The sequence below is a fragment of the Oncorhynchus masou genome, chromosome 17, assembly GCF_036934945.1.
Source record: "Oncorhynchus masou masou isolate Uvic2021 chromosome 17, UVic_Omas_1.1, whole genome shotgun sequence".
In the NCBI taxonomy this organism is placed as follows: Eukaryota; Metazoa; Chordata; class Actinopteri; order Salmoniformes; family Salmonidae; genus Oncorhynchus; species Oncorhynchus masou.
In genome coordinates, this window is record NC_088228.1 from 3248288 (window position 1) to 3269579 (window position 21292).

Here is a 21292-nt window from a genome sequence, read left to right on the forward strand (position 1 = left end):
GTTACTCCCTGGGGCTCCCTCGTAAAAGACTGGTCTCAACGGTGACTCCCTGGGGCTCCCTCGTAAAAGAGACACCGGTCTCAACGGTTACTCCCTGGGGCTCCCTCGTAAAAGACTGGTCTCAATGGTTACTCCCTGGGGCTCCCTCGTAAAAGAGAGACTGGTCTCACCGGTGACTCCCTGATTAAATAAATAAAGGCAAATAATTAAATCCTAGCCTTAGTTTAGTCTTTATATCTAAGCTGGGTGATCTAGCACAGTGACAGTAGTAGCAGCAGCTTGTATGTACATATGCACTAAAGTGTGTTTTCCAAAGGCATGCAGATATGCTTGCATTCCAAATTGTCCCCTATTCTCTACGTAGTGCACTACTATAGACCAGAGCCCTATTCTCTACGTAGTGCACTACTTTAGACCAGAGCCCTATTCTCTACGTAGTGCACTACTTTAGACCAGAGCCCTATTCTCTACGTAGTGCACTACTTTAGACGAGAGCCCTATTCTCTACGTAGTGCACTACTTTAGACGAGAGCCCTATTCTCTACGTAGTGCACTACTTTAGACCAGAGCCCTATTCTCTACGTAGTGCACTACTTTAGACCAGGGCCCTATTCTCTACGTAGTGCACTACTTTAGACCAGAGCCCTATTCTCTACGTAGTGCACTACTTTAGACCAGAGCCCTATTCTCTACGTAGTGCACTACTTTAGACCATGGCCGACTCTAAAAAAAAACTAAACAAACATATGCTGTGTTTGAATAACTAAATTTGGGTTGTTTGGTAACCCATTGCTGGGTTCAATATTGGACAGAATAAACGCTGGGTTATTGTGACGCAGCCATGTGGGTTGCATGAATAAACACAACATCTTTACCCAAAACATGGGTTAATTTAATCATCAGCTGGGTACACTGGGATGATCTAGCTGCTGGGTCTTTTTGAATGTTATCCTTCGGGTTATTTTCAGGACGTGTGGCTTATCAGCGGCTTGGCTTTCAGTTCGATCTTATTGGCCACCCGTGATAGTAAATGTCAGTCCGGTGTATCGTGTTAAAGAGATTCTCCGGGTACTTTTGTATAAATTTTATCCAGTAGTTCTGAAAAGTAGCGTTCAAGATCCAAAAGTGGTCCCTGAAAATTGCGTACTACCTCACATATGTGCACCATGACACTGCCCTCTCTCTCCCTTTGCTGTGTGTGCATCTTGCTAGCTAGGCTCTGAAGATCATTAGCTAGAACTCAAATTGCTATGGGTTTGGCCCACATGGGGGTCTGCTCCAAGAATATGCATGTATGAACTACACATTGACACATCCAGCCCGGAGCACGTCTCTAAGTTTACATACTGCAAATTAAATTGTTCCTTTTTTGTTGTTGTATTTTACACATTCTTCTAGAATATGAAGATTATTCATTACATATTATAATAAGGTGGTATCTATTCTAGCAATTGGATTTGCATAGGCTTTTAGGGAACTTGTACATTTCTGTAAACCTCATTGAAACTCATGTTCAACTTTTACATGTGATACCTATACAACAGAACAGATGAACAGTACCAACATTTACTCACACGGGTGGCTAAAAATAACTATCCGAATGCCACGCCGTACTAAACTACGCCCCCAGTCTTCGGATCTGACCCGCAGGGTCAAAGCTCAATAACCCAGCACCAAATAACCCAACATCAACAACCCAACCTTGCTCTTTAAAGAAAATATATAATAATTAAACCATGTTTTTTCAACGTGGGCGTAGGGGGCCATTCAACAACTGCCTCCCCACATATGCAGAAAAGTTATTCAGTAGCTATTTTCCCTGTCTCCTCCGACACGTTTACCGAGTTGAACATTCACTTCAACATATAGAAATAAAAACATACATACATTTAGCATCGTAAATGACATCATGAAACAGTAGTGTTTGTTTCTTCTACCTGTACAACTGAGTAGTCTGACTTCAAGCTTCGAAAGGAACAAACAGTAACATAAAGTATGGTCAACTTAACAAGAAAAAAGTTTTACCCGAGAATTTACACAAACACAGAATATAACAAATGACATGTAATGCAAAACAAAACAAAAAAACGTAAACAGACAGAACTTTTGTAAAACCATGTTGGTACCAGTATTATAATAACGGTTTGAATGTTTTCTTTCAACACCTCAAAAAGTTTCCATTACAAGACTAACATACATATACACATATCAGCTGGAACTACGAGTAAATCAAGTACAGGCACCTCTGATGACAATGTTTTTGATGTCATGGTTACAGTACATTCCAGAGTTCTAAGTTCCAGTTCTTTTTCTTCCTGGTTGGTCAGCTGGTGCTACAGGGTCTCAGCCCCCGATTTACAACTCCTTCCTATGAAAGAAGGGGGGGGTCTGAGGTACCCAGTCTGGACAGGCTCAGGGAGGAGGAAGAGAGGGAGGAGATTAGGAGAGGAGGAGGTGAGGGTGGAGAGGAGTAGGGAGGGGAAGAGGAAGAGAGTTGAGCAAGATAAGGGAGTTAAGGAGAACAGGGTAATGGGCAACGATTCTATCATGCAGAAGACGATGGTTCCAGTCTTGTTCCTGTTCCTGGTCCAGTCTCGTCCAGCTCCAGCATACAGGTGGCTTCAGTCTTACTGGTCCCAGTCAACATGGGGAAGGTGAACCTCCGGCCTGTGACATCGTGCCAGCCTCGGGGGGAGGAGGAGGGAGAACGGACTGCCCAGCGGGAGGGGGGGCGGCGGTTGGCTGGCCTCGCCGGACGCAGGAAACACGACTCCAGGGGTGGAGCCACCGGGGAACGAGGGAGGTCCTTCAGGAGAGGAGGAAGTTGATGTTAGCAAGAGAGGGGTAGACAAAATAGTTAACCATATTCAATGTTTAAAAAAAAAATGATTTTATGATTTTAATAATTTAATAAAGATGTATGAGGAAAAGAAGTCTGAACAAAAGCAAGTTTGACTAAAACAGGAAAACAAACAATGACCAGAGTGTTGGTCTACCAGGAGGTGAAACACCATGTGGAGGAACTACAGGGTGATGAAACATGTGGAGGAACTACAGAGTGATGAAACACCATGTGGAGGAACTACAGTGTGATGAAACACCATGTGGAGGAACTACAGGGTGATGAAACACCATGTGGAGGAACTACAGAGTGATGAAACACCATGTGGAGGAACTACAGTGTGATGAAACACCATGTGGAGGAACTACAGTGTGATGAAACAGGTGGAGGAACTACAGTGTGATGAAACACCATGTGGAGGAACTACAGTGTGATAAAACACCATGTGGAGGAACTACAGAGTGATGAAACACCATGTGGAGGAACTACAGTGTGATGAAACACCATGTGGAGGAACTACAGTGTGATGAAACACCATGTGGAGGAACTACAGTGTGATGAAACACCATGTGGAGGAACTACAGGGTTATGAAACACCATGTGGAGGAACTACAGGGTGATAAAACACCATGTGGAGGAACTACAGTGTGATGAAACACCATGTGGAGGAACTACAGGGTGATGAAACACCATGTGGAGGAACTACAGTGTGATGAAACACCATGTGGAGGAACTACAGTGTGATGAAACAGGTGGAGGAACTACAGGGTGATGAAACACCATGTGGAGGAACTACAGTGTGATGAAACACCATGTGGAGGAACTACAGTGTGATGAAACACCATGTGGAGGAACTACAGTGTGATGAAACACCATGTGGAGGAACTACAGTGTGATGAAACACCATGTGGAGGAACTACAGTGTGATGAAACACCATGTGGAGGAACTACAGTGTGATGAAACACCATGTGGAGGAACTACAGTGTGATGAAACACCATGTGGAGGAACTACAGTGTGATGAAACAGGTGGAGGAACTACAGTGTGATGAAACACCATGTGGAGGAACTACAGTGTGATGAAACAGGTGGAGGAACTACAGTGTGATGAAACACCATGTGGAGGAACTACAGTGTGATGAAACAGGTGGAGGAACTACAGGGTGATGAAACAGGTGGAGGTGAATGAGGATCAGGGCTGGACACAGAAAACCAGGATGGAGGGAGTGTGGGAACGTTTAAATAATAATATCATATCATAATATATCAAGTAATGCCTTCACAGATGAAAGGATGGACAGAAGGATAGAAAGGAAGTATAGAACAGGCATATGTTACTATGTGTCTACCTTAATTAGCATGTTGTAACAGGTATGTCATGACCAGGTAATGACATTACATAACATCCAAAATGACCAAGCATGCACCATGTCAGTGTACAAGAGGTTTGAGCCGGATTACACAGTGAAAACAGCATGTTGACCCACACAATGCTGCTTTCCAGTTTTCACCACATCGACTCAGACCCGCTAAGCATGCGACCGTGTTAATGACCCAACTGTAGATTCGGGTTCATTTGAAACACAAGCAGACGTCACACAAGTTCCCACGACCGTGAGAACACACGATCACACGTTGTTTAAAGACAGGTTGTTGGTGAGAGAGAGAGAGAGAGAGAGAGAGAGAGAGAGAGAGAGAGAGAGAGAGAGAGAGAGAGAGAGAGACAGAGAGAGAGAGAGAGAGAGAGAGAGAGAGAGAGAGAGAGAGAGAGAGAGAGAGAGAGAGAGAGAGAGATACAGTAGGACTCAAACATCAGTCAGACAGAGCAGAAGCAGTGTTAGAATACGTGTTACTGGATGTTAGATAGTCTAGTAAAAGAAAGAAACTGACGCACTCCCCAAAATGTTTTTGACAAACGTAAAGCAACCTATAGAAATAAATCAGGAAACTCTGAAGAGGACAGTGTCCCGAAACGCTATTTAATATAACATTACCCATTCAATGTTTGGGAGCAAATAGTGTGTGACTTTCTTTCTTTCTATGTTAAACTTTTTAGATAATATACTATATATTTGATAGTCTACCATCAACCATTGTTGTTGTTGTGGTGTGTATGGATCCAAGAGTCATCTCTCTCTGTGCCACCTCAGGGGGTTGATGTGGGTTTTCACATCTACAAGATGGCTTTTTTTTCTTCTAGGTTAATTTGAAATCAGCTCATCTACATTTTATATACAGTATAATAGAAAAGTTGGAAACTTCACATCACCAAAACCTTTCAGTAACGGTTCTTCTACAGCAGAACACACTCTGTGAGACGTACAGTATACAGTCAGATATGGACAGAAAACGGATGACTCTTTGGGTCACTCGAGTTGATTTGTGAATATGAATCGTTACATATTAAATACCATGCAGACACCTACACAGACAGATGTTATGATCATTAACACAGCTACGACACCACTGACTCCCCCGACGTTGTCGACCTGTGAGGCATGCTGTGATTGGCTGATGGGGACGGGGGTGAGGTGAGGAGGGCTCCATGGTAACCCTGTGAAACCCAGTCCGTGAGGTTATAGGTCAGTGAACCAGGAAGTAAACAAGAACTTACATCACTCAGGGACAAGCAGGGTTAGAGTCCCCAGGGAGCGGATAACAAGACAGAGTGGTTCTAGAATCAGCAGAACGGAGGAGAAGGAGGGAGGGAGGGAGGGAGGGAGGGAGGGAGGGAGGGAGGGAGGGAGGGAGGGAGGGAAGAAAGAGATAGAGAGAAGAAAGTGAGAGAGAGGTGAGGGAGTGTAGAGAGAGAGGAGAGAGAAAGAGAGGAGAGTGAGAGGAGAGAGAAAGAAAGGAGAGCGAGAGAGGAGAGAGAAGAGGGAGTGAGAGAGAGAAGAAAGTGAGAGAGAGGTGAGGGAGTGTAGAGATAGAGAAGAGAGAGGAGAGAGAAAGAGAAGAGAGAGAGAGGAGAGAGAAAGAAAGGAGAGAGAGGAGAGAGAAAGAGAGAGAGAAAGAGAGAGAGAGAGAAAGAGAGGAGAGAGAGAGGAGAGAGAAAGAGAGGAGAGAGAAAGAAAGGAGAGAGAGGAGAGAGAGAAAGAGAGAGAGAGAAAGAGAGAGAGGGAGGGAGGGAAACAGGGACACAGGATAAAGCTGGTGGATCAACGGTAGAGGATCAATGTAGACGATAAGAAGGTCAGTGACCTCACAGCAGCAAACAGACACGCAGGAACAAGTCTACTTTCTACATTCCATATACAGGCTACAGTAAACCAGTACTGTAGTCACATCACTGTTCATACAGGCTACAGTAAACCGGTACTGTAGTCACATCACTGTTAATACAGGCTACAGTAAACCAGTACTGTAGTCACATCACACTTCATACAGGCTACAGTAAACCAGTACTGTAGTCACATCACTGTTCATACAGGCTACAGTAAACCGGTACTGTAGTCACATCACTGTTAATACAGGCTACAGTAAACCAGTACTGTAGTCACATCACTGTTCATACAGGCTACAGTAAACCAGTACTGTAGTCACATCACTGTTCATACAGGCTACAGTAAACCAGTACTGTAGTCACATCACTGTTCATACAGGCTACAGTAAACCAGTACTGTAGTCACATCACTGTTCATACAGGCTACAGTAAACCAGTACTGTAGTCACATCACTGTTCATACAGGCTACAGTAAACCAGTACTGTAGTCACATCACTGTTAATACAGGCTACAGTAAACCAGTACTGTAGTCACATCACTCTTAATACAGGCTACAGTAAACCAGTACTGTAGTCACATCACTGTTCATACAGGCTACAGTAAACCGGTACTGTAGTCACATCACTGTTCATACAGGCTACAGTAAACCAGTACTGTAGTCACATCACTGTTCATACAGGCTACAGTAAACCAGTACTGTAGTCACATCACTGTTCATACAGGCTACAGTAAACCAGTACTGTAGTCACATCACTGTTCATACAGGCTACAGTAAACCAGTACTGTAGTCACATCACTGTTCATACAGGCTACAGTAAACCAGGATAAATAGGGTCCTCACCACACATTCAGATTATTTATTTCTCGTTGATATTTTCCATATTTCTAAATTTACCTACTTTCATCTTGCCTGCGTCACAACCCATGTCAAATCAAATCAAAGTTTATTTGTCACGTGCGCCGAACACAACAGGTGTAGACCTTACAGTGAAATGCTTACTTACAGGCTCTAACCAATGGTGCGGAAAAAAGTGTGTGTGTGTGTGTGTGTGTGTGTGTAGGTAAGTCAAGAAATAAAACAACAGTAAAAAGACATTTGAAAATAACAGTAGCAAGGCTATATACAGACACCTGTTAGTCAGGCTGATTGAGGTAGTATGTACATGTATATATAGTTAAAGTTACTATGCATATATGATAAACAGAGAGTAGCAGCGTAAAAGAGGGGTTGGGGGCCACACAATGTAAATAGTAATTAGTCCGGGTAGCCATTTGGTTACCTGTTCAGCAGTCGTATGGCTTGTCTCTAGCCTTTTTGTCCGAGACTTGGCACTCCGGTACCGCTTGCCATGCAGTAGAGGAGAGAACAGTCCATTTTTAGGGCCTTCCTCTGACAACGCCTGGTATAGAGGTCCTGGATGGCAGGCAGCTTGGCCCCAGTGATGTGCTGGGCTGTACCCACTACCCTCTGTAGTGCCTTGCGGTCGGAGGCCGAGCGGTTGCTGTACCAGGCAGTGATGCAACCGGTCAGGATGCTCTCGATGTTGCAGCTGTAGAACCTTTTGAGGATCTCAGGACCCATGCCAAATCTTTTTAGTTTCCTGAGGGGGAATAGGCTTTGTCGTGCCCTCTTCACGACTGTCTTGGTGTGTTTGGACCATTCTAATTTTTTTGTTGATGTTAACACCAAGGAACTTGAAGCTCTTAACCTGCCCCACTACAGCCCTGTCGATGAGAATGGGGGCGTGCTCAGTCCTCCTTTTCCTGTAGTCTACAATCATCTCCTTAGTCTTGGTTACGTTGAGGGATAGGTTGTTATTCTGGCACCACCCGGCCAGGTCTCTGACCTCCTCCCTATAGGCTGTCTCGTCTTCATCGGTGATCAGGCCTACCACTGTTGTGTCGTCTGCAAACTTATTGATGGTGTTGGAGTCGTGCCTGGCCATGCAGTCGTGGGTAAACAGGGAGTACAGGAGGGGACTGAGCACGCACCCCTGGGGAGCTCCAGTGTTGAGGATCAGTGTGGCAGATGTGTTGCTACCTACCCTCACCACCTGGGGGCGGCCCGTCAGGAAGTCCAGGATCCAGTTGCAGAGGGAGGTGTTTAGTCCCAGGGTCCTTAGCTTAGTGATGAGCTTTGAGAGTACTATGGTGTTGAATGCTGAGCTGTAGTCAATGAATAGCATTCTCACATAGGTGTTCCTTTTGTCCAGGTGTGAAAGGGCAATGTGGAGTGCAATAGAGATTGCATCATCTGTGGATCTGTTGGGGCGGTATGCAAATTGGAGTGGGTCTAGGGTTTCTGGGATAATGGGGTTGATGTGAGCCGTGACCAGCCTTTCAAAGCACTTCATGGCTACTGACGTGAGTGCTACGGGTCTGAGGTCATTTAGGCAGGTTGCCTTTGTGTTCTTGGGCACAGGGACTATGGTGGTCTGCTTGAAGCATGTTGGTATTACAGACTCAATCAGGGACATGTTGAAAATGTCAGGGAAGACACCTGCCAGTTAGTCAGCACATGCCCAGGGCACACGTCCTGGTATTCCGTCTGGCCCCGCAGCCTTGTGTATGTTGACCTGTTTAAAGGTCTTACTCACGTCGTCTACGCAGAGCGCGATCACACAGTCGTCGGGAACAGCTGATGCTCTCATGCATGCTTCAGTGTTGCTTGCCTCAAAGCGAGCATAGAAGTGATTTAGCTCGTCTGGTAGGCTCGTGTCACTGGGCAGCTCGTGGCTGTGCTTCCCTTTGTAGTCTGTAATAGTTTGCAAGCCCTGCCACATCCGATGAGCGTCAAAGCCGGTGTAGTACAATTCAATCTTAGCCCTGTATTGACGCTTTGCCTGTTTGATTGTTTGTCGCAGGGCATAGCGGGATTTCTTGTAAGCTTCCGGGTTAGTGTTAAGAGAACATGGTTGTTATCATACACAATAAACGCTATGTCGTGTACACAACACACAATAAACGTTATGACTACACTATAGTATGCTGTATAATGTACCACAACCCTGGTAATATCCAGTCTAACAACTACACTACCCCAGTCCTGTAATATCCAGTCTAACAACTACACTACCCCGTCCTGTAATATCCAGTCTAACAACTACACTACCCCAGTCCTGTAATATCCAGTCTAACAACTACACTACCCCCGTCCTGTAATATCCAGTCTAACAACTACACTACCCCCGTCCTGTAATATCCAGTCTAACAACTACACTACCCCAGTCCTGTAATATCCAGTCTAACAACTACACTACCCCCGTCCTGTAATATCCAGTCTAACAACTACACTACCCCCATCCTGTAATATCCAGTCTAACAACTACACTACCCCAGTCCTGTAATATCCAGTCTAACAACTACACTACCCCGTCCTGTAATATCCAGTCTAACAACTACACTACCCCGTCCTGTAATATCCAGTCTAACAACTACACTACCCCAGTCCTGTAATATCCAGTCTAACAACTACACTACCCCAGTCCTGTAATATCCAGTCTAACAACTACACTACCCCAGTCCTGTAATATCCAGTCTAACAACTACACTACCCCCGTCCTGTAATATCCAGTCTAACAACTACACTACCCCCGTCCTGTAATATCCAGTCTAACAACTACACTACCCCCGTCCTGTAATATCCAGTCTAACAACTACACTACCCCAGTCCTGTAATATCCAGTCTAACAACTACACTACCCCCGTCCGGGAATATCCAGTCTAACAACTACACTACCCCAGTCCTGTAATATCCAGTCTAACAACTACACTACCCCCGTCCTGTAATATCCAGTCTAACAACTACACTACCCCCGTCCTGTAATATCCAGTCTAACAACTACACTACCCCAGTCCTGTAATATCCAGTCTAACAACTACACTACCCCCGTCCTGTCCAGTCTAACAACTACACTACCCCCGTCCTGTAATATCCAGTCTAACAACTACACTACCCCCGTCCTGTAATATCCAGTCTAACAACTACACTACCCCGGTCCTGTCCCGTCTAACAACTACACTACCCCCGTCCTGTAATATCCAGTCTAACAACTACACTACCCCCGTCCTGTCCAGTCTAACAACTACACTACCCCCGTCCTGTAATATCCAGTCTAACAACTACACTACCCCCGTCCTGTAATATCCAGTCTAACAACTACACTACCCCCGTCCTGTAATATCCAGTCTAACAACTACACTACCCCCGTCCTGTAATATCCAGTCTAACAACTACACTACCCCCGTCCTGTAATATCCAGTCTAACAACTACACTACCCCGTCCTGTAATATCCAGTCTAACAACTACACTACCCCCGTCCTGTAATGTCCAGTCTAACAACTACACTACCCCCGTCCTGTAATATCCAGTCTAACAACTACACTACCCCCGTCCTGTAATATCCAGTCTAACAACTACACTACCCCAGTCCTGTAATATCCAGTCTAACAACTACACTACCCCCGTCCTGTAATATCCAGTCTAACAACTACACTACCCCCGTCCTGTAATATCCAGTCTAACAACTACACTACCCCCGTCCTGTAATATCCAGTCTAACAACTACACTACCCCCGTCCTGTAATATCCAGTCTATATGTGGTCAGTAAGAGAGTAAAAACATCTACAGATTTGTGATTTACAGGTCAGGCTTGACATTGACTGACCAGGTGAATCCAGGTGAAAGCTGTGATCTCTTATTGATGTCACCTGTTCAATCCACTTTAAATCAGTGTAAATGAAGGGGAGGAGACCAGTTAAAGAAGGATTTTTAAACCTTGAGACAATTGAGACATGGATTGTGTGTGTCTTCAGAGGGTGAATGGGAAAGACAAAATATTCATTCAGAAAGTATTCAAACCCCTTGACTTTTTCCACATTTTGTTACGTTACAACCTTATTCTAAAATTAAATGTAAAAAAAATAAATCCTCATCAATCTACACACAATAACCGATAATGACAAATTGAAAGCAGTTTTTTTTCACATTTATTGCAAATGTATTACAAATAAAAACAGAAATATCTCATTTAAGTATTCAGACCCTTTGCTATGAGACTCAACATTGAGCTCAGGTGCATCCTGTTTCCATTGATCATCCTTGACATGATTCTACAACTTGATTGGAGTCCACCTGAGGTAAATTCAATTGATTGGACATGATTTGGAAAGGCACACACCTGTCTATATAAGGTCCCACAGTTGACCGTGTGTGTCAGAGCAAAAACCAAGCCATGAAGTCAAAGGAATTTTTTGTAGAGAGCCAAGACAGTATTGTGTCGAGGCACAGATCTGGGGAAGGGTACCAAAACATTTCTGCAGCATTGAAAGTTCCCAATAACACAGTGGCCTCCACAATTCTTAAATGGAAGAAGTTTGTAACCACCAAGACTCTTCCTAGAGCTGGCCACCCGGCCAAACTGAACAATCGGGGGAGAAGGGCCTTGGTCTGGGAGGTGAGCATGAACCTGATGGCCACTCTGACAGAGCTCCAGAGTTCCTCTGTGGAGATGGGAGAACCTTCCAGAAGGACAACCATCTCAGCAGCACTCCATCAATCAGGCCTTTATGGTAGAGTGGCCAGACAGAAGCCACTCCTCAGTAAAAGGCACATGACAGCCTGCTTGGTGGACTCTCAGACCATGAGAAACAAGATTCTCTGGTCTGACGAAACCAAGATTACATCTGGAGGAAACCTGGCACCATCCCTACGGTGAAGCATGGTGGTGGCAGCATCATGTTGTGGGCTGTTATTCAGCGGTTGGGACTGGGAGACTAGTCAGGATCGAGGGAGAGATGAACAGAGCAAAGTACATAGAGATACTTGATGAAAACCTGCTCTTGAGCACTCAGGACCTCAGACTGGGGCGAAGGACCCTAAGCACACAGCCAAGACAACACAGGAGTGGCTTCGGGACAAGTCTCTGAATGTCCTTGATTGGCCCAGCCAGAGCCCAGGACTTGAATATCTTGGGAGACCTGAAAATAGCTGTGCAGCAACGCTCCCCATCCAACCTGACAGATCTTGAGAAGATCTGCAGAGAGGAATGGGAGAAACTTCCCAAATACAGGTGAAGACGTCATTATGGGGTATTGTGATGCCATTATGGGGTATTGTGATGTCATTATGGGGTATTGTGATGTCATTATGGGGTTATTGTGTGTAGATTGATGAGGAGGATTTAAACAAAATGTATAATCAATTTTAGAACATGACTAACGTAACTAAAAAGTCAAAGGGTTTGAATACTTTCCGAATGCACTGTAAGTCCCTTTGAACGAGGTATGGTAGTAGGTGCAACTCAATATTAGGAAGGTGTTCTTAATGTTTTGTACACTCAGTGTATGCACAGTAGGAATAGAAATTAGTGCTTCACTGTAGTGTTTTCATTCACTTTAAACCTACACTATTATCATAATGTTATATAGCTTTTAACCTACTTTTTGCTCAGATCTTTTCTAATGGTCTACTGATACTGGAATCACTTAAAGAATTTCAACCAAAATGTTATATTCATGTTTTTTCAACACATTGCTTGGGGCAAGATCACCCTTAGTGAAGTTGACAACAACCGGATGTATCCAGTTTCCAGGGATACAGCTATTTCAACCTAGCTTCCTTTTCCTCTAAACCTGCTACGTTAGGTTAGAACAGACAGCCAGGGTTTGAAACCCTCAGTGCTATCAGGTCCTACTCCCTATGGTCACAGCAATGCTAACTACAATACTAACAGTGTCCAACTGAATGGGTGGTGGCTGAAGCAGAGTGATGGGAGTCAAAAGGAGTCAGATCAGCCCTTTCCAGTATAGGGGCGGCAGGGTAGCCTAGTGGTTAGAGCGTTGGCTAGTCACCGAAAGGTTGCTAGATCGAATCCCCGAGCTGAAAAGGTACAAATCTGTTGTTCTGCCCCTGAACAGGCAGTTAGCCCACTAGGCCATCATTGAAAATAAGAATTTGTTCTTAACTGACTTGCCTAGTTAAATAAAGGTAAATAAAATAAATAAAAATAGAGAAGAAACAAAGAAACAAAGAAGCACAATAGTATATACTGAACTAGGGGAAAATACAGTAGAATACTGTAAAATACAGTAGAATACAATAGAATGCAGTAAAATACAATAGAATACTGTAGAATACAGTAAAATACTGTATGTGGAAAAAAGTCATTCAATATGAAACACTACTATAGTGTCAGTCAATGTTTTTTGATCAGATAAGAAAACAACAAACAAATGATTATTTCCTAAATTGGGTTTGTTTTGGTCAAAATATTGGTTGTCTGGGTCTGTAGCCCAATGGGTGGGCTAATAAACTAACAACAAATATAAACAACCAATCCAGTTAGTATTTAGACTAAAACACCAGCATTTAGGTCAATAAGAACACATTTTAAAAGTAATTTAAAAAAAATCCTAGTTAGTGTTTATGTAGGTTTTAATGATCTATTTCTAGGACTCTAGGAGAGAACATGCCCAACAGGTGATCAACAGGTGACCTAAAAGTGAGCCTAATAAACACTAAGCAATAAACGCAGTAGGTGTTATTGTTTACCTCCAAACACCCCGACTGGTTCCTGTCTCCCTCCGCCTGTCGCCCCTCTCTAGTGTAGCCTCCCTGTCCCTGGGCTGAGGACCCACCAGTCCCTCCAGACCCCAGTCTCTTCTCCTCCCTGAAGCTCTGCTCCAACAGCTTCTTGTTCAGCAGACGGGCTGCGTTCTCTGCCAGCGTGTATCCAGGCGGGGCAGACAGGTCCTGGCGTATACTGAGCACCTCCGGTGTCCTCTCCCCCCCTGTCCCCCCCGGCCCTCCCTGGGTCTCTACTATCAGCTGCACCGGGCTGGGAGAACGCCCGCGGACATTCCTCAGAAACTCCTGGACAGCTCCAAGGTATCTTGGGTCTTTGAGGTCTGAGGGGGGTAGACTGGGACCACCGGGTTCACCAGGAGGTGAGGGGTCAAGGGGGGTGGGGCGGGAGCGGCTGGGGGACTTGGTGAATTTGCACTGCGGGGGTTCGTAGGCCACGGGGCTGTGGTCTATGATGTTGAAGAGACAAGACAGGCCGTCGTTGATGGTGGTGTGGACCGGAGAGTCCCTGGTGGTGGTGGAGCGAGCCCAGGCCGACTCAGAGGCACCCTTCTGGGGGTGGTAGGGGTAGGGGCCCTGGGGCCGGCCGTGGAGCTTGAGGCCCCACCTTGGAGGTCAGCCTTCGATGATGTTGACAGCTTCCTCTGGAGCTTAGGGGAGCCGTACTTAGGAGAACAACATGGACGCTCGAACTTGGACTGGACTACAGGGGAGTATTGTATCTTACGGATGTTTCTGGAGGGGGAGGAGATGGGGGTGGAGCCTCCTTTAGGGGTGAGGCAGCGGTGGGGGGAGCTGGTGAGGGTGCGGAAGATGTCTGTCTGTAACCCCACGCTGATGGTCTGAGTGGTCTGGGTTCCCCGAGTGGTGAAACCATTTGTCTGACACGCCATATCTCGGAGCTGTGGAGTCAATTAAACAGACAAGTGAAAAGGCTAAGTGAAAAGAGGATTCCCAAACCTGAAAGACAGTGTACTGTAGAAACCTCACAGAGACGAACAGCTAGACAGTGTACTGTAGAAACCTCACAGAGATGAACAGCTAGACAGTGTACTGTAGAAACCTCACAGAGACGAACAGCTAGACAGTGTACTGTAGAAACCTCACAGAGACGAACAGCTAGACAGCACACTGTAGAAGCCTCACAGAGACGAACAGCTAGACAGCATACTGTAGAAACCTCACAGAGACGAACAGCTAGACAGCATGCTGTAGAAATCTCACAGAGATGAACAGCTACACAGTATACTGTAGAAACCTCACAGAGACGAACAGCTAGACAGTGTACTGTAGAAACCTCACAGAGACGAACAGCTAGACAGTGTACTGTAGAAACCTCACAGAGACGAACAGCTAGACAGCATAATGTAGAAACCTCACAGAGACGAACAGCTAGACAGCATACTGTAGAAGCCTCACAGAGACGAACAGCTAGACAGCATACTGTAGAAACCTCACAGAGACGAACAGCTAGACAGCATACTGTAGAAACCTCACAGAGACGAACAGCTAGACAGCATACTGTAGAAACCTCACAGAGACGAACAGCTAGACAGCATACTGTAGAAACCTCACAGAGACGAACAGCTAGACAGTATACAGTAGAAACCTCACAGAGATGAACAGCTAGACAGTGTACTGTAGAAACCTCACAGAGATGAACAGCTAGACAGTGTACTGTAGAAACCTCACAGAGATGAACAGCTAGACAGCATACTGTAGAAACCTCACAGAGACGAACAGCTAGACAGCACACTGTAGAAGCCTCACAGAGACGAACAGCTAGACAGCATACTGTAGAAACCTCACAGAGACGAACAGCTAGACAGCATACTGTAGAAACCTCACAGAGACGAACAGCTAGACAGCATACTGTAGAAACCTCACAGAGACGAACAGCTAGACAGCATACTGTAGAAACCTCACAGAGACGAACAGCTAGACAGTATACAGTAGAAACCTCACAGAGATGAACAGCTAGACAGTGTACTGTAGAAACCTCACAGAGATGAACAGCTAGACAGTGTACTGTAGAAACCTCACAGAGATGAACAGCTAGACAGCATACTGTAGAAACCTCACAGAGACGAACAGCTAGACAGCACACTGTAGAAGCTTCACAGAGACGAACAGCTAGACAGCATACTGTAGAAACCTCACAGAGACGAACAGCTAGACAGTATACAGTAGAAACCTCACAGAGATGAACAGCTAGACAGTGTACTGTAGAAACCTCACAGAGATGAACAGCTAGACAGCGTACTGTAGAAACCTCACAGAGACGAACAGCTAGACAGTATACAGTAGAAACCTCACAGAGATGAACAGCTAGACAGTGTACTGTAGAAACCTCACAGAGATGAACAGCTAGACAGCGTACTGTAGAAACCTCACAGAGATGAACAGCTAGACAGCGTACTGTAGAAACCTCACAGAGACGAACAGCTAGACAGTGTACTGTAGAAACCTCACAGAGATGATCAACATACTAGATGGATGAACAGCAGACTAGATGGATGAACAACAGACTAGATGGATGAACAGCAGACTAGATGGATGAACAACAGATCTGATGGATGAACAACAGACTAGATGGATGAACAACAGACTAGATGGATGAACAACAGACTAGATGGATGAACAGCAGACTAGATGGATGAACAACAGGCTAGATGGATGATCAACAGACTAGATGGATGAACAACAGACTAGATGGATGAACAACAGACTAGATGGATGAACAGCAGACTAGATGGATGAACAACAGATCTGATGGATGAACAACAGACTAGATGGATGAACAACAGACTAGATGGATGAACAACAGACTAGATGGATGAACAACAGGCTAGATGGATGAACAGCAGACTAGATGGATGAACAACAGGCTAGATGGATGAACAACAGACTAGATGGATGAACAACAGACTAGATGGATGAACAACAGACTAGATGGATGAACAGCAGACTAGATGGATGAACAACAGGCTAGATGGATGAACAACAGACTAGATGGATGAACAGCAGACTAGATGGATGAACAACAGACTAGATGGATGAACAGCAGACTAGATGGATGAACAGCAGACTAGATGGATGAACAACAGACTAGATGGATGAACAGCAGACTAGATGGATGAACAACAGACTAGATGGATGAACAACAGACTAGATGGATGAACAACAGACTAGATGGATGAACAACAGGCTAGATGGATGAACAACAGACTAGATGGATGAACAACAGGCTAGATGGATGAACAACAGACTAGATGGATGAACAGCTACACAACAGACTAGATGGATGAACAACAGACTAGATGGATGAACAGCAGACTAGATGGATGAACAGCTAGACAACGGACTAGATGGATGAACAACAGACTAGATGGATGAACAACAGACTAGATGGATGAACAGCTAGACAACAGACTAGATGGATGAACAACAGACTAGATGGATGAACAACAGACTAGATGGATGAACAACAGACTAGATGGATGAACAGCTAGACAACAGACTAGATGGATGAACAACAGACTAGATGGATGAACAACAGACTAGATGGATGAACAACAGGCTAGATGGATGAACAGCTAGACAACGGACTAGATGGATGAACAGCTAGACAACAGACTAGATGGATGAACAGCTACACAACAGACTAGATGGATGAACAGCTAGACAACAACAACAGTTACAACGTCAACAGACCTGTCTCTGTTGCTCCAGGTGGTCCGAGGTGCCAGAGCGGTAGTTCCTAACGGAGAAGGCCACCTCCTTCATGTCATCACTGAGGTTCCGTGACAGCTGCAGCTCCAGAGACGAGGCGTACCCCACCGTGGGGATGGGACCCCCAACCCCCGCCCCACCCTCTAATAACTCCTTATGACAGGAAGGAGGCCACCTACCATCACCAAACACCTCGTCTGGACCTCCTACTCCCCCAATCCCGGAGGCACCCCCTACCTCACCAACACCCCCACCCCCTTGTCCCTTAGTTCCTTTGGGGTACAGGTAGTCTTGATCAGAGGGCCCGGGGGATCGGGTGGGGCTGTGGGAGACGTGGACCCCTGCTCCCCCTCCTATGTTACCCCCGTTTCCCCTGAGTGGGGAGCGCTGGCAGTGTGGTGGGCAGGGGGGCTCGTGGCTGGATTGGGTATCGGTGGTCAAAGTGGCGCTGGTGGTTAGGAACCACGAGGCCGGCTGGAATGGTTCTGGAAGTCAGAGAGAGAATGTGGAATGATTAGAACTAGAATTCTAACTAATACAGTTCTGAAACGGATTCTCTGAGAACCAATATCCCTCGCTTAAACACAGCCCTTTGGAACAATCCTTGGATAGATTCTTTTATTTGTTATTCTAAAGACATAGACACAGTGAATGACTTGGTAATAGGAGATAAATGTATTCCCATGACAGAATTAAAAAGGAATTTTGGAATGTCTTAATGTACATCATATCTAAGGACGTGCAATTTAAATGTTTCATATCAAGACATTTTTTGATTTGAAATCTTTTTGACATCAAATTATATTAGAAATAAATATAAACTACTGGAACCAAGACGTACAAAGAACTGATATTGGCACAAGATGGAGGGACAGTTGGATCACAACTAACTAAATTACAGTTAACGAAAATCTACGCTTAATCCAGTATCAACTAATGTATAGAATTCATTATACAAGTGACAAAGTTCACAAATTCTAGTAGCACAACGGCAGAGTCATGTCTTAAGCGTAAAACTAACTCAATAATCCATACCTCCTGGGAATGTTATGATGTCATAAAGTTATGGGCAGAGTTAGAAAGTTGAAACTAACTCAATAATCCATACCTTCTGGGAATGTTATGATGTCATAAAGTTATGGGCGGAGTTAGAAAGTTGAAACTAACTCAATAATCCATACCTTCTGGGAATGTTATGATGTCATAAAGTTATGGGCGGAGTTAGAAAGTTGAAACTAACTCAATAATCCATACCTTCTGGGAATGTTATGATGTCATAAAGTTATGGGCGGAGTTAGAAAGTTGAAACTAACTCAATAATCCATACCTTCTGGGAATGTTATGATGTCATAAAGTTATGGGCGGAGTTAGAAAGTTGAAACTAACTCAATAATCCATACCTCATGGGAATGTTATGATGTCATAAAGTTATGGGCGGAGTTAGAAAGTTGAAACTAACTCAATAATCCATACCTTCTGGGAATGTTATGATGTCATAAAGTTATGGGCGGAGTTAGAAAGTTGAAACTAACTCAATAATCCATACCTTCTGGGAATGTTATGATGTCATAAAGTTATGGGCGGAGTTAGAAAGTTGAAACTAACTCAATAATCCATACCTTCTGGGAATGTTATGATGTCATAAAGTTATGGGCGGAGTTAGAAAGTTGAAACTAACTCAATAATCCATACCTTCTGGGAATGTTATGATGTCATAAAGTTATGGGCGGAGTTAGAAAGTTGAAACTAACTCAATAATCCATACCTTCTGGGAATGTTATGATGTCATAAAGTTATGGGCGGAGTTAGAAAGTTGAAACTAACTCAATAATCCATACCTTCTGGGAATGTTATGATGTCATAAAGTTATGGGCGGAGTTAGAAAGTTGAAACTAACTCAATAATCCAGGCCTTCTGGGAATGTTATGATGTCATAAAGTTATGGGCGGAGTTAGAAAGTTGAAACTAACTCAATAATCCATACCTTCTGGGAATGTTATGATGTCATAAAGTTATGGGCGGAGTTAGAAAGTTGAAACTAACTCAATAATCCATACCTTCTGGGAATGTTATGATGTCATAAAGTTATGGGCGGAGTTAGAAAGTTGAAACTAACTCAATAATCCATACCTTCTGGGAATGTTATGATGTCATAAAGTTATGGGCGGAGTTAGAAAGTTGAAACTAACTCAATAATCCATACCTTCTGGGAATGTTATGATGTCATAAAGTTATGGGCGGAGTTAGAAAGTTGAAACTAACTCAATAATCCAGGCCTTCTGGGAATGTTATGATGTCATAAAGTTATGGGCGGAGTTAGAAAGTTGAAACTAACTCAATACTCCATACCTTCTGGGAATGTTATGATGTCATAAAGTTATGGGCGGAGATAGAAAGTTGAAACTAACTCAATAATCCAGGCCTTCTGGGAATGTTATGATGTCATAAAGTTATGGGCGGAGATAGAAAGTTGAAACTAACTCAATAATCCATACCTCCTGGGAATGTTATGATGTCATAAAGTTATGGGTGGAGTTAGAAAGTTGAAACTAACTCAATAATCCATACCTCCTGGGAATGTTATGATGTCATAAAGTTATGGGCGGAGTTAGAAAGTTGAAACTAACTCAATAATCCATACCTTCTGGGAATGTTATGATGTCATAAAGTTATGGGCGGAGTTAGAAAGTTGAAACTAACTCAATAATCCATACCTCATGGGAATGTTAGAAAGTCCAAAGGTTGGCTGTCAGAAGTATTACAACGTAAATGTACTCTTAATCCGTCTGTCTGCATATTTATCAACACGTCATATGAGGGTGCAGTGAGATACCTGACGGGATGGACGACACTTTTATCGTCAATCATCTTGAAAAAAAACGTAGACTTTAAAAAACTTGAAATCAACCAATCCGCCGTCGTTATGACAATGGGAAGGTTAAATGCTTTATTATCTAAATGTTGAAATTGCTTGGGCCACGGAGAGAAAAAAAATGCTGCAGTTTGAGGCCATGTGGAGGAGAGTGATGCACTGGAGATGGGGGGAGCAGGTGGTTCTGGGTAGGGGTGATGCTGTGAATGTTTGTGTGATGTTGTCATTTGCATGTGTATGTTTTGTATTGTAAATTAATTTAAAAAAAATGTAAATAAAAAATGTAAATAAAAAATGTAAATGGTGGTGGTAAAAACAGACAGCATTAAACCATGAGCAACATCAGTACCTGAAGCGGGCCGTTCTGCCCAGGCCTCCATGGCTGTAGGGGTGTGGTGGCCTGGTGTTGGGGATGGGCCAGGGACAGGGAAGTCCCAACCCTTACTGTTGAACTCCTCAATGTACTTCAGGTCGTCAGGTGACAGGGGCGGAGTCACGTCGTCACGGCCACGGTCACCATGACGACCCTTGTCAGGCAGGAAGGGAGAGCTGTCCATCAGACGCTGGAAGTCACTCATGGAACAGACCGACTTAGCCCTGAGGAGGAGGAGAGGAAAGGTGTCAGTGAAAACACATTATCAGACGATGTAGCAGAGGAGAGGAGAGAGTGCAGAGAGGATTCAGTACATCAGCATCACAGATCCACCGCTGAATCCTGTCACGAGAAGGAAGACGTAGGTAAGGACATGATAGAGATAAACAGCACAGGTAGGACTGTCTCTGTCTTATCCCTTGTCTAAACTACATGATAGAGATAAACAGCACAGGTAAGACTGTCTCTCTCTCTGTCATATCTCTTGTCTAAACTACAAGATAGAGATAAACAGCACAGGCAGGACTGTCTCTGTCATATCTCTTGTCTAAACTACATGATAGAGATAAACAGCACAGGCAGGACTGTCTCTGTCATATCTCTTGTCTGAACTACATGATAGAGATAAACAGCACAGGTAGGACTGTCTCTGTCATATCTCTT

At 44.3% G+C, this 21292-nt stretch overlaps 1 protein-coding gene across 1 annotated transcript in view; it reads right to left on the reverse strand.

Annotated features, from left to right (window-relative positions):
* Positions 1–17: 17 nt before the first annotated feature.
* The window catches only part of LOC135558332 (microtubule cross-linking factor 1-like), a 136983-nt gene continuing 115708 nt past the window's right edge, over positions 18–21292 (reverse strand). Inside the window, 5 exon segments of the mRNA XM_064992071.1 lie at positions 18–2806; positions 13620–14212; positions 14215–14554; positions 17367–17869; positions 20606–20853. Coding sequence (XP_064848143.1) covers positions 2546–2806; positions 13620–14212; positions 14215–14554; positions 17367–17869; positions 20606–20853 — 1945 coding nt within the window. The 3' untranslated portion in view covers positions 18–2545.